We start from the raw sequence: 12,528 nt of genomic DNA, 5'->3' as shown, positions 1-12,528 counted from the left end.
TGCATGAATTTAATGCCTACATACCAAATGATCCTTTCTATTCTTACTATTCCTCCACATCAAGATATATTTCTCAAGTTCAAACAAAATGCCACCTTGTAAACTTTACTTTTATTGCTGACATGTCTTTTTTCATTTATCAGCTCAAAAGTTAGCAGCATTAACTGGTCTGTCTTTTCTTATTCAATATTCCTTAACAGTGAGTTAAAACTTGAGACAGTTATCTGTACTTAGAAGAAATACTGAACTAAAATCTCCCTCCCTTAAAGTTCTTCTAGGATATTCAGCTAGCTCGTCATTTCCCAATTGCTGATGGCAATTACTCACATAAATTATTTTTCCATAAGCATTATCACCTCCTTTCTGCATCATCAACTCTTTCCTTCTTCTATAAGATTAAAATGACACCTTTATTGATGGTGAGATTATGATGTTCACTAAGAGGTCCACCAACAATTCCAATGAGGGGGTGGTGAGTTTCCAAACCAAAAATCACTTTTCTGACATCTTTGTCCTAAAAATCATCCTAATTCTGACACTAAGTTAGTGTTAAATCCCACAAAGGTTCAGTCCTACAAGACTGACCTCCCCAGGCCCCAATCTCCCACTTCACAATCCAATCACAAGTCCAAGTTGCCACCAGTGCTTCTAGCCAACTAGCTATAGACCAAAAGTTCTAGTGACCCCCTTTTTGGATTCAATTACTTTGGTAGAGCTGCTCACAGAACTGGAGAAAATATTTAACTTACTAGACCACAGATTTATTATAAAAGGACAGAACTCAGGAAAAGACTGATAAAAAGATTCACTGGGCAAGATTATGTGGGAAGGGGCACGAGGCTTCCATGCCCTCTCTTGAGTATACCACCCTCCCCAAATCTCATATTCACAAATATGGAAGTTCTCCAAACTCTGTCCTTTGGGGTTTTTATGAAGACTCCCATTACATTGGCATGATTGATTAAATTATTGGGGCCATTGGTGATTCAACCCTCCAGCCCTTCTCCCCTTCCCAGAGGTCAGGAGGAAGAACTTAACACTTCCAACCCTCTAATCACAGGGTAGGTTCCACTGGCAACCAACCCCTATCCTCAGGTGACCTAAGGGCTTTCCAAAATCACTCCATTAACATAACAAAAGATGCCACCCCCCTCCCATCACTTAGAAAATTACAAAGGTTTTAGGAGCTCTGTGCCAGAAACGAGGATGAAGACCAAACATATACTTCTTATTATGAATCACAATATCACCACACATGATTCTACTGATACAGTCAAATCCAAGGTTTATCAAGGTATTACACAATAGAGACTTCCTATGCTATTACTGTCATCACCGAAACATAAATTGTACCCACTACGTTCCTAATACAGTGTAGGATATTCTAGCATGATTAGAAATGATGTTCTTACCCTAAAGGATCTCATCTCTCTATAACAGTAAGTTATTATTATTCATTAGAAAGGGAATAAGAACCATATCACCATAACAGTATTTCACCACTTTAGGCAAAAAACAAATAACAACTTAAATCTCCTTGAATGTTTTTACATTACAGGTGTTAAAAAATCTTCAAAACGGATCTAGCCTATTTAGTTAAATGAACAGTCCTGAACAAAATTTAACTGAAGTAAAGTTTGTTCTATATTGGGATCAATAAAACCTGTACCTATACCTCTCACACAAGGCAGATAAACTATATTAGATTGTTATTTCTTAAAGAAGTATTCCTGGCATGTTTCCTAACAGTTAATACATTTCAAAAAAATTATCCCTACTTCCCTGGGGAATTCAAACAAGAGAAATACTAGAGGTATTAAAGAAGCTTAAATCATTAGGTTGGACCATTATCCAAATACAGCCTAATTCAAAGTCATTTATATTTCTCTTTGGCATATATTACAAGGGATATAGGGGGCAAGGGATAATAAGTATGTATATACCTTCCTTATGATACTTGGTTTAAATTTTAAGTTTGAATTCTGTAGAAATACTAGCTGACTAAATTGGGAGTTTGAAGAAAGGCAGTCCTAGATTTAAATTCTTCAACAATGCATTAACAATGAAACAAGTCTTTGTTCACAAAAGAAATCAACTGTTATCCATTCATGTAGCATGGGTTACATACTAACGGGCAGCAGAAAAATACCACCAAATTTGATCAAAATCATTCTGACCAATAAATAGACATGCATTAGAGAGCATTTTTGTTTACTATTTCACTTAAGACCGGCTTTCTAATTAAAAGAAAAGCTTACTTGGAAGAAATACTCACTGAACTAAAATCTTCCTCCCTTAAAGTTCTAGGATATCCAGCTAGCGAGTCATGGCCTAGAATCTCATTTCCAATATCCTTAATCATTTGCTAACACATAATGCCAAATTTCCACGCCCCAACAGATTTCAAGCTCCTACATAAATAATCATGTAGAATCCTACATAAAAAAATCATTTGCTTTATTATTCTCTTTTTTAATTGAAGTATAGTTGACATACAATGTTGTATTTGTTTCAGGTGTACAACATAGTCCTTAGACAATAGTATACATTACTCAATGCCTGACTTTTACTATTCTTTGAATAAAACTTTTTATCCCCTGAAGACAGTTTCTGAAAGGAACCTACTACTATCAAACTTCTCCTATTCCTGAAGACCAAGACAGTTACTAAATCAATAAAGGAAATAAAGATATGGGAAAGAAAAACAATAGTAGCCATGGAAGACTGGAAGAAGAATAGAGAGCGATCCTTTACAAATATACCAATACATTTTTAAACAGCCCATTCTTAGGGTTCTCCTAAATTCCTTCAGTTCAGATCTCTTTCCAACATTCTCTTTCCTTCTTTCTTTCAAGAACTAACAACCACTCCCTACCTTATATAAATTTTAATATGTTTTAAAGTGACAATAGTTGGCAAAAGCTATAGTTTAAAAACCAGTCCTCTGCATTTATCTGATTATTTATCATTTGTCTCCTGAATGACAGTGATGTCTCCTCCCTCACCCTCTCTTCCTTATAGTCTCAGTGTCTGCTGAAAGACTGAATCTCTCTGGCCAGTTAGTACTTTCTGAAAAGTTGTCAAGGTTATCTCTTGACAAGGCTGACTCCAGCTCAAAATATCAATCTTATGATTATTTTTGATCTCAAGTGAAGAGAAGGATGCTTTCCCTTTCCTACAAGTACTTCCTGCTGCGAAAGAGCAGGCAACCTTCTCAGGGGGGTAAGAAGCCTGGTTAATCAAATTATTGCTAAACCTTATTACCACATATTCTCCACAATCCTTTGATCAATGAAGATGGATCTTAAATACAATGTCGAGCAAAAAAAAGACACAAAAGCTCTAAGTGCATTTATCTCAAGTTTTAAAACAGGCAAAACTAAATTATATTATTTAGAAATGCACACAGAATTGTACCACCTATGAGGAAAAGTATGTAATTACTATACAAGTGGGGAGCAGGGAGGCAAGGACACATCAAGGCTTCTGAGGTGGTGGCAATGTTCTATTTCTTAATCTGGGTGATGATCACATGGGTGTTTATCTTATAATTAGTCATTACATTGTACATTTGGTTTATATACTTCTCAGAATGTGTTATATTTCACCATAAAAGAAAAACATTTTTAAAGACTGAAACCAAACATTTTCTCATCAAAAGCCTTTGCAGAACATTTTTCTCATGCTTATATAAACATTTAAGACATTTTCAAAGAACATCTCAAAAACTTCAAGAGTGCTGCCTTCCAATAATTCTGTGCTCCATTATTGTTCCTGTGGATTATACAAGTAAAATGGTTTAATAATTAACCTTAATAATAAAACCTACTTAAATAGAATTTATTCTACTTTAAGGAGTTACTGGCATTTTAAGAATAGGCATGAACTGCTAAGAGAGTAGGTCTTAAAAGTTTTCAACACAAAAAAATTTTCTGTAACTTTATATAAGGTGACAAATGTTAACATCTTATTATCATTTCAAAATGTATACAAATACCAAATCATTATGCTGTACACCTGAAATTAATGTCATGTCAATTATACTTCAATTTAAAAAAAAAGAATAGGCATGAAATAAACATGGTGGTTACAATTGAGTTTCCCTGTGGTGATTCCTTTCACCAATTCTACTCTGCCCATTTGGCCAGCAACAAACAATAATTTTAAGCTGTGCATATACAGGAACTTTATAAATTATGAATCGCTACATTTTAATTTAAAAATAGTATAGAAAACAGCATGTGCTACAATATTATCTATCCATCTATCTATGGAGAGAAAGACCCAATAACTTAAGTTTAAAAACCAAATTCATCTGAAGTCATGTGTAGGCTGGAAAGATTGCTAAATATCACTAAAGAAAAGAACACTGCATTGTGAAGAAAAATCTTCACTGGAGAAAAGCTGATAAACCCGTAAGGCATAAAAAGGAAATTAAAAGAAAACCTCAAAAGAAACATTATCAATTTAGTTATCAACTAATTATTTACACTTTATTAATATAAACATAAATTTTCTTTATGATTTTACGAATAGTCTTTCTCCTCAGATAGGAATGAATAAAAAAAGTTAAAAAAACGGAAAACCTAAAGCATGAAAACTATTAACTCAATGAAATTACAGATGAGTGAAGCACACAAGTTTTATATCACCAAAAGAAGTCAAACTTCACATAAAAATCGTTTCATAGCTAAACTTCAACCGCCAACATTTCCAATATTGTCAATTTAAAGTGAGTGGTAGACACAAACTTCCCTTCATCTTCTCAAGTAACATTTTTCAAACAACTCACAAAACGCCCTCTAATGCAAACAAAGGTGCAAAGAAAATGGAAAAGAATCTAGCCAAACTACAACCTTAGAAAAAGTACTTCACTCCTCTGGTGTTCAGCTTCTTCGCCCTGAAAACAAGCCAAGCCAGCAAATACTCTGGAAGCCCTGTAGACCATAGAATTCTGGGTCTACTCTGAACTCCCACCCTGTAAAAGTCCCTTAACTGAAATGGCTTAATATTTCCAACCTTATTACAATGAACTTTTTACAGACAAAATAAATCTAAATAAAACAACATTCACTTGGATTCATTCATCTTTTCTTCTCACTCAGCTATTCCCCTTAAAAGCCCCATCTCTGAAAACTCCCTAGTCATTCGGTTTAAAAACTTGAAGTCAGGGGCACTTGGGGTGGCTCAGGTCATGATCCCAGAGTCCTGGGATCAAGCCCCACGTCGGGCTCCCTGCTCAGTGGAAAGCCTGCTTCTCCCTTTGCCCCACCCCACCGCCCCGGACCCTGCTCCTCCTCTCTCTCCCTCACTCTATCTCAAATGAATAAATAAAATCTTAAAGTCATCATCAACTCTTCTCTTCCCTACATCAAAACAAGTAATTAGCCATCATCCAACTAGTGAGCTTAGTTAGCTAGGCATGGATTGTGCCCAGGCACTCTGATAGGCCAATATGTGAAGACTTAAATCAGGGCAGCTGATTAAAAAACATAAATTAAATGGAGGACACTTTCATTTAAGCCTGTCTTGAAGGCAGAAGATGCAGTAAAAAGGACATAGATTTTGGAGACAAGCAAACCTGTATTATTCAATTCTTAGTGGAATACTGAACTGAAGTACCTTTTATCTACAGAAATAAGAGATGTTACCTTATCTCCTTAATTCTAAGATCTAAAATCAAGTTGTAAGACACTGTAAAAACTAAGCATCTACTATCATTTAGAACGTATATTAAAGTTATCCTGCAGCACTAAGTTCCACAGAAAGAAAAAATGGTCACTAATGATATGGTCAATTTAACTAGTGTAGCAGTCACAATTCTTTAGAAATGTGTATTTCTAAAAATAGTATAAACTTGACCAACATAAAGGCATTCACCAACCTATGTATAGGTTATATTCCAAAGTATGTTTAGATGCCTTTCATTTGAAACTCTGAAGGTGTTTTTACAAAGAAATAAAATTCCAAGTCTACAAATGCCAGTTTACTTACATTTACCTAAAATTTGAGAACCTCTGGCAGTTGCTCCTATCTCTTCCAACCCTTACCTCCACCTAACACTTTTTATAAAAAAATCCTATGGTATTGACACTTTTTATCAATTTTTAAATCCCTGGAAATTATCTGTGTCTGAATTAGGTCAAGTGAGGACACAGAAACTTTCTCAGAAAAGAATAAGTGATTTAAAAACAAAAAATATCCACCAGAATCAGGTAAAGGAAGTAAGGGAGTTAAGATGGGGTAGCATGTTAACCATTTACATTTTCCCCCTTTCAACAGTATTAATTTGGCCCATAGATTGTATTCATGAGCCCTGTATTATTTGAAAATGTTTTCATTTTTTCCTATTTATTGTAGGGACTGAAAGAAGTGACTTTTGCAATTATGCATAAATTAAGCATTATTATCTGGACAAAAAAATGGCAATAAAATAGCATAAATATGACTCAGTAAGCAACAGGCGGACCGATAAAAGGCTTCTAATAACCCAAAAGGAATTTAGGTATTCCATAAAAATTAAGTCTAGTAAAACCAACATCAATACCCTCTAACAACTTCAGAGTTTCTTCTGTGACATGAGATTTGGCAGTCAGGTCATTTAACAGACATCATTGACTTATGATGTACTCAGGTAATTTATTAACTAAAACCTAGAAAGATTAAATCTTGATTCTAACCTGCAGTCCAACTGAGGGTGATACAGAAGCAGTATTTATACTCATTATGTTCAAGTATTATAGAAAACAAATGTTGTCCAGAAATAAGAGATCCTCCTAATTATGGAGTTGGAGAACAAAGATAACACTCTTCATGTTACCATGAACGATGTACTACCAGTGTCTACAAGCAGGATTTAAAAGCAGTATTAGAAAGATATGATAAGGCAAATTAAGTAAAACACTAACTGCAGAATCTAGGTTTAGGAGTGTTTACTATAAAATTCTTTCAACTTTTTTGTATGAAAATTTTTATAATGTAACAACTTAGCAATGTACAAATCTGTTGAATTGTGGGATGCTTTATAATTTGGGTTAACAGCAGTATGGTCTCTAAGAGCATTAAGTTTTCAAAGTAAACAAGTAAAAAATATGATTCAGTCACTCCAGAATATTAATCTTTCCATTTTTTCTGAGAGCATGTATGCACTAATGAATACTAAGAAATTACAATGAAGAAAACTTTTAACATTTTCTCATATCCCAAAGTACTCATAACTTATACGGAGCATAAAAATCAGAAGTAGATTAAGTACAGGCAGGCCAGTAAGTTTCCCCATATTCGTTAACAACTGGGTCAGAGCCATAATGAGCTTCTAATGCTTGGTGTACAACCAATGATGAATTTATGCAAACTACTCATGGCAGTAAGAGATCTGCAGTCTTACTCAAGTTAGCACTCAAAATACGAAAATCCGGAACAAAAAGAAAAAGTTCCAGTCTTTGCTGACAGATCCTAACTACCCCAGGACCTATTCTATATGCCTCATGAAATCTATGATTACTACCTATAAGAACCACCACACTTAAAACCAAACGGGAGCAAGTCTGATTCCATTATCCAATGCAGCAGGTCAAGACACTCCCTGCACTTCCTCTCTAAGTGTTCTTGTAACTTACAATGACTCTAGTGACAGAATACCTGTTCTGAAGCCCAGCTGGACTGCTGTTGCTTATGATTCTACAAAGTAACTTTTTAAGATTCGGGATGTTTTTTTCTAAAAGTGGTTTTGTTACCCATTTTGTCTTCTTCAGAACTGAGGTCAAGAGCCACTTTTTGTCATCTGCAAAGTGAAGAAAAACATGGAGACCTCAAAGTACAGGAACTAGTTCCCAGCTTACAAACAACTTATGTTCCAAAGGTTTATCAATCCTTTGAAAACATGTTTGCACTAATTAATCTATTTATGCCATAGTTTCTCTGAAAAATTGTATTCCAAGTTTCAATTCTAACTGCAGCTTTCTGCCCTGCAAGAAGATATCTGCTGCCCTTTTACAGCTAACTGCAGCCAAAACTCAGAGAGGCTCAGAGAATTCTCTCTAGGGCTCTAGGGAGAGCCCACTGCAACCTGTGCAGGCAGGGAAAAGGGCAGCTCTCCTTATCTAGGTAGCTTTTACATCACCTCTGCGGGAAAGCTACTACAATTTAACAAGATAACGGCTGTGAAAAAGGTACTTGGTTAATATAAAAGTATTAACAGCTACAACAAAAATAAGTAGAAACTACATTTTGCTCCAGATAAAAAGAAGATAAAATTAGGTGCTGTTAAACTAGTTGCTCAACCAAATGTTTGGCAAGTACAGACAACATACTCTCAAACTGCTTCCTCATGTCTGATCAACTCAAATGATAAGGGAGGAAATTATTAAAGTGGTGAGGAGATCATACCACAAATGTTGCTAAGTTCTAAAAAAGTGTAGTGTACTTTAAAATTCAATAAATCTGTAATAGTCAACATTATATACCACCACTTATAACAACTGCAAGATTTATAAAATAAATTGAGTGACAAATTTAAAAAACAAGTATAACTTTGTGACAATGAGTCACTTCTGGCAGCTAACTAGAGTCTTACGCAATTTAAGAACTACTGTAAAATTATAGAAATAACTCATAATCAAACAGAAAAAGTAAACTTTTCACTAAAAAGACTTCAGAAATGAAGTCAGTAACAGAGACATGAAAAAAGGAAACAGAGAAGGCCAGAACAAACTGATTTGTTGATATAAAATCTGAAAGAAACATTTAAATATTATTAAAGGTTCATGGCATTGCTGTATTATTAAATAGTAATCTGGGAGACTCCCAAGCTAGTATAACACTAGAGTATTAGATTAAAGATCAAAATACTGGTATTCTTAGTAGCTTGGAAGGAAAAACTGCTTAAAAATCCAGAGTAATAATGATAGACAATCTAACCCTTTTTCAAAATTTTTCAACAAGAATGGATTATAAGAATGAGATGCCTAACTACTTGAGATCTTCGAAAGATATGAAAAGAAAAACAAAAGTGAGCGAAGAAGGGATTTTTTTGGTCTAAAACCTAATTTTCTCATTAAGTCAACAAAAATTATACTTAGACATCAAATTTATATTGGCAAATCTCTGTTCACAGTAAGGGATAGGGACAATTCCTTTATTGTAAAAGGACTTTAATACTAATGACAATTATCTAATAGTATGAACAGAAGCATTTAATTAGGAATATGATAAAATGTAAATATCAAAACTATTAGTAAGCAGAACACCTCAAGTAGATCTTTAAGAATGAAGAGATATATATACTTTTAGATTAGCTTATATGAATTAAAGTTCAAATTTCATACATTCAGCTAAAAGACAGTGTTTCTGAAGTGTTTCTATACATAAAAAAATAGAAGTGAAACATATTTTCACGTGGATAAAAAGGGTTACGCTCTCCAAGCATATTCTTGAAACTTGAAAAAAGATCAACTTCTAATTCTTTGCCATACTTTAAAAAAAGAAAAAAGGAATATTATCGGTGAAACAACCTGGTAAGACTTCATGATTACAATACTCAATTTCAATAGTAATTTTGGGCTGACTTGATGCAGATTTCTAATCTTCCTTCAAAATAAGGAAAAATAACAAAATCGTCTCATCATTCAGTTCTGAATTTTTCTGCAATCCTTAATTGCAGCCTCAAAGTTACTACTAAACAATATTCAGCGTTTATAAAAATGATACTCTCTGTAGAAATACTCTTCACAATTTTTGTTACCCGTGATGTTTGGTTGCCATGCACTTCTGCTGTTGTAATCTAAAAAGACAACTTTCTCTTTTTACATTGTTCAGTAAAATATTAGTTTTCATTTTCCGGTTCCAATTTCATTTTTATCTAATTTGCTTAAGTGTTTCAAACCCAAGACTAATAAGAACACTGTACCTAGTTCCCAAGGCTTCACGGTATTTTCTTCTGTGATTCCAAGTAACATAAAGTTATTTTTTTTTAAATGTTAGAAAAAAATCAAAACCTCTTCGTTTCACAAAGAATGTCCCAGTAATTGTTTACCTAAACTGAATTTTCCATGAGTGGGCCCGTCGTGTTCAACAGATGCAGCACTACCAATTTTTCTATCCATAACAGAACTTCAATCCGGTATTTTAATATATGGGTAATTCACGACCCCAAATATTTGTAATCCATATATTAATAGCTCTCAAGAAGACTCTCTCTTTGTATTCAAATGATAAATATCCTAAAGTTTAGTTAGATCTAATTATTAGAATATAAGATTAACTCAAGACTGGCAAGTCGGTCAACATGAATTTAGTTTAAAAGGCACAGGCTCAGATATAAAGCAAAAACAAACAAAAACCAAATAGGCTGGGAAAGCTGGGGAAAAAATTAAAGCAATCTTCCTATCTATATAATTCACAAACCAGGGTAGTGCCTAAATTAGCTAGTGCTCTTAGTACGGTAATTTCCTAAAACATTCAGGTCAGTCCCGGATACCACGTGCAACTTCTGTAATATAACCTAAGGCTCCCCATCACTGTGGTAGTTCTCTTATCCACAAACCTTCCTGCAGAGACCAATACAGGAACTAATGCCATGCTTTCGGATATTGTGCATAACATACTGAGGGTGACAGTTGGGCTAACAGTAATGTTCTTGCTCTAAAAAGCAAACCAAGATAATTGTGGAACAGTGAAGTGCTGAGTGCACTTAGGGGCCTTGAAAAAAGCCACTCCTGAAAATATCTAGTGTTAAATAAATAAGAGTCCCTAGCTTTCGGATTACTTTCAGGGGTATTATTTCCTTTCCTACAACACCTCACTACTCACTCCCTTTTCCCCTTCTTGTATAAAAGAGGAGAAACATTAAAAGCGTAAAACTGCGAGGCTGAGTAGACAGGGCTCCTGCACATCTGGCCTCACCTCCAACGGCAACAGGGCAACCCCTGGGCGATCCCACCCCAACCAGCAAAAACGCGCCAGCAAAAACGAGAACGCGAAAGCCACGGGCGGGGAGGCGGGGAGTCCGCCACGAGTCGGCCGAGGAGAGACCTGCCGGCTCCCGGCGTGTCCACTCCGGACTGGGCAACCCAAGGAGGGCTGCGAGGGGGCTTCGCTCGCCCTCTCGGGAGGCGTCACACTTATTCGGCCGGGAGCCAAAGTCCCACTCGGGGACCCCGACGCCCCGCCTCGGGCTGCGCGGGGGAAACTTCGCCCACGGGCAGGGGGCGCGCCCGGAGCTCCGGGACCCGCGCTCGCCTCTGCAGGCGTGCGAGTGGGGATCGGCGGCGGCGCCGGGCCAAGTCCCGGGCGAGCCGCGGCGGGCAGAGGCGCCGGTCCCGGGTCTCCGCGGGCCGCGGGCGGGGGAGGGGCGGCGGGACACTTACCACGGGTCGAACTCGTGAATGATGCTTTCGAAGCGAATGACCGCGAAGAGGCGCGAGCTGAAGCCGGCAAGCCAGGCCAGGAAGAGGATGGTGAAGGAGAGCAGTGACTGCCAGCCGGCCGGCTGCGACAGCCCCCCGGACAGCCCCGCGGGGGCCGGCTTTGGCGGCGCCACGCCGCCCGCCGCCTTGTGCGCGCACTGGGCCCCGGGCCCGTGGTGGCCGTGCCGGCTGTTCCCCAGGGCCATGAGGCCGCTCCACGGGGACGAGTTGAGGGACGACTTGTGCTTGCTCTCCGGGGCCGAGGGCTCCGCCATGTTGTGCCCCGGCGGCGGGTCTCCGTCCTCGCCGCCGCCGCCGCCGCCGCCGCCGCCTGGTGCGAGGGGTGCTGGGCGGGGACCCGGAGGAGGAGGAGGAGGAGAAGGAGGAAGAAAAAAGGAGGAGGAGGGAAGAGCGCTGCGCGCTCCCGCCCTCAGCGCCGCGAGGCCGGGGTACAGGGGGTGGAGGCGGCGGCAGGGAGTCTCCGCCTCAGCAGCAGCCGCGACCGCCGCGCTCTCAACTCGGATGGCCCTTGCGCCCCATTAGCCATCCGTATCTCCCGTGCAGCTGCGGCAGCGGCGAAAGCCGACGGGACGAGGGCGCCAGAGAAGAAGCAGCAGACGGAAGCGGCACCACAGCTCGGAGCAGCAATGACATTCCCCCTCACACTCGCCACCCGCCCCGCGGTGAAGAGCAGTAGGAGGAGCCCCCTGGAGTCCGGGCGGAGCTCAGGCTACCTCTGACTCCGCCCCCGACCCAACAGGAACTGGCCCTTCCACCTGTCACAATGCGACAGGTCCGTTAGGGGGCGGGCACAGAACCGCGGTGCCCACCAATGGGGGCGCGAGCTGGGGCGTGGCTTAGCCGAACCGCTCTCCCCCACTCCCTCCTTCCTCCCGCCTCGCGCCCGTTCGCCCGGGGCTGCCGTGCTGCGCGGCTACGGCTTCATTGTCAGTTGAAAGACGCGGTTTCGCGCGCCTGTGTTTGTCGGCAAGGAAGGGTGCTAGGCGGTTCCGCCCGTTGCATGAAGCTGAGCCAGGACGAGGGGTCGGGAGGTGATCGAGAACAGCGGAGTAACCTCCATCAGAACCAGCTCAAGGAAGGCGAACAGCGCTGCGCCGACCGA

At 39.2% G+C, this 12,528-nt stretch overlaps 1 protein-coding gene across 1 annotated transcript in view; it reads right to left on the bottom strand.

Moving 5' to 3' along the window:
* STT3B (STT3 oligosaccharyltransferase complex catalytic subunit B) overlaps positions 1-12,186 on the bottom strand; it is a 107,812-nt gene extending 95,626 nt beyond the window's left edge. Inside the window, exon 1 of the mRNA XM_025883384.2 lies at positions 11,367-12,186. Coding sequence (XP_025739169.1) covers positions 11,367-11,680 — 314 coding nt within the window. The 5' untranslated portion in view covers positions 11,681-12,186. The remainder of the gene's footprint in view (positions 1-11,366) is intronic.
* Positions 12,187-12,528: the final 342 nt, after the last annotated feature.

Source organism: Callorhinus ursinus, unplaced genomic scaffold, assembly GCF_003265705.2.
Source record: "Callorhinus ursinus isolate GAN/ISIS: 27379988/994484 unplaced genomic scaffold, GSC_fseal_2.0 scaffold1, whole genome shotgun sequence".
Taxonomy (NCBI): Eukaryota; Metazoa; Chordata; class Mammalia; order Carnivora; family Otariidae; genus Callorhinus; species Callorhinus ursinus.
Note: the sequence above shows the minus strand (reverse complement) of the source record. Positions and strands in the feature narration are given on the sequence as shown.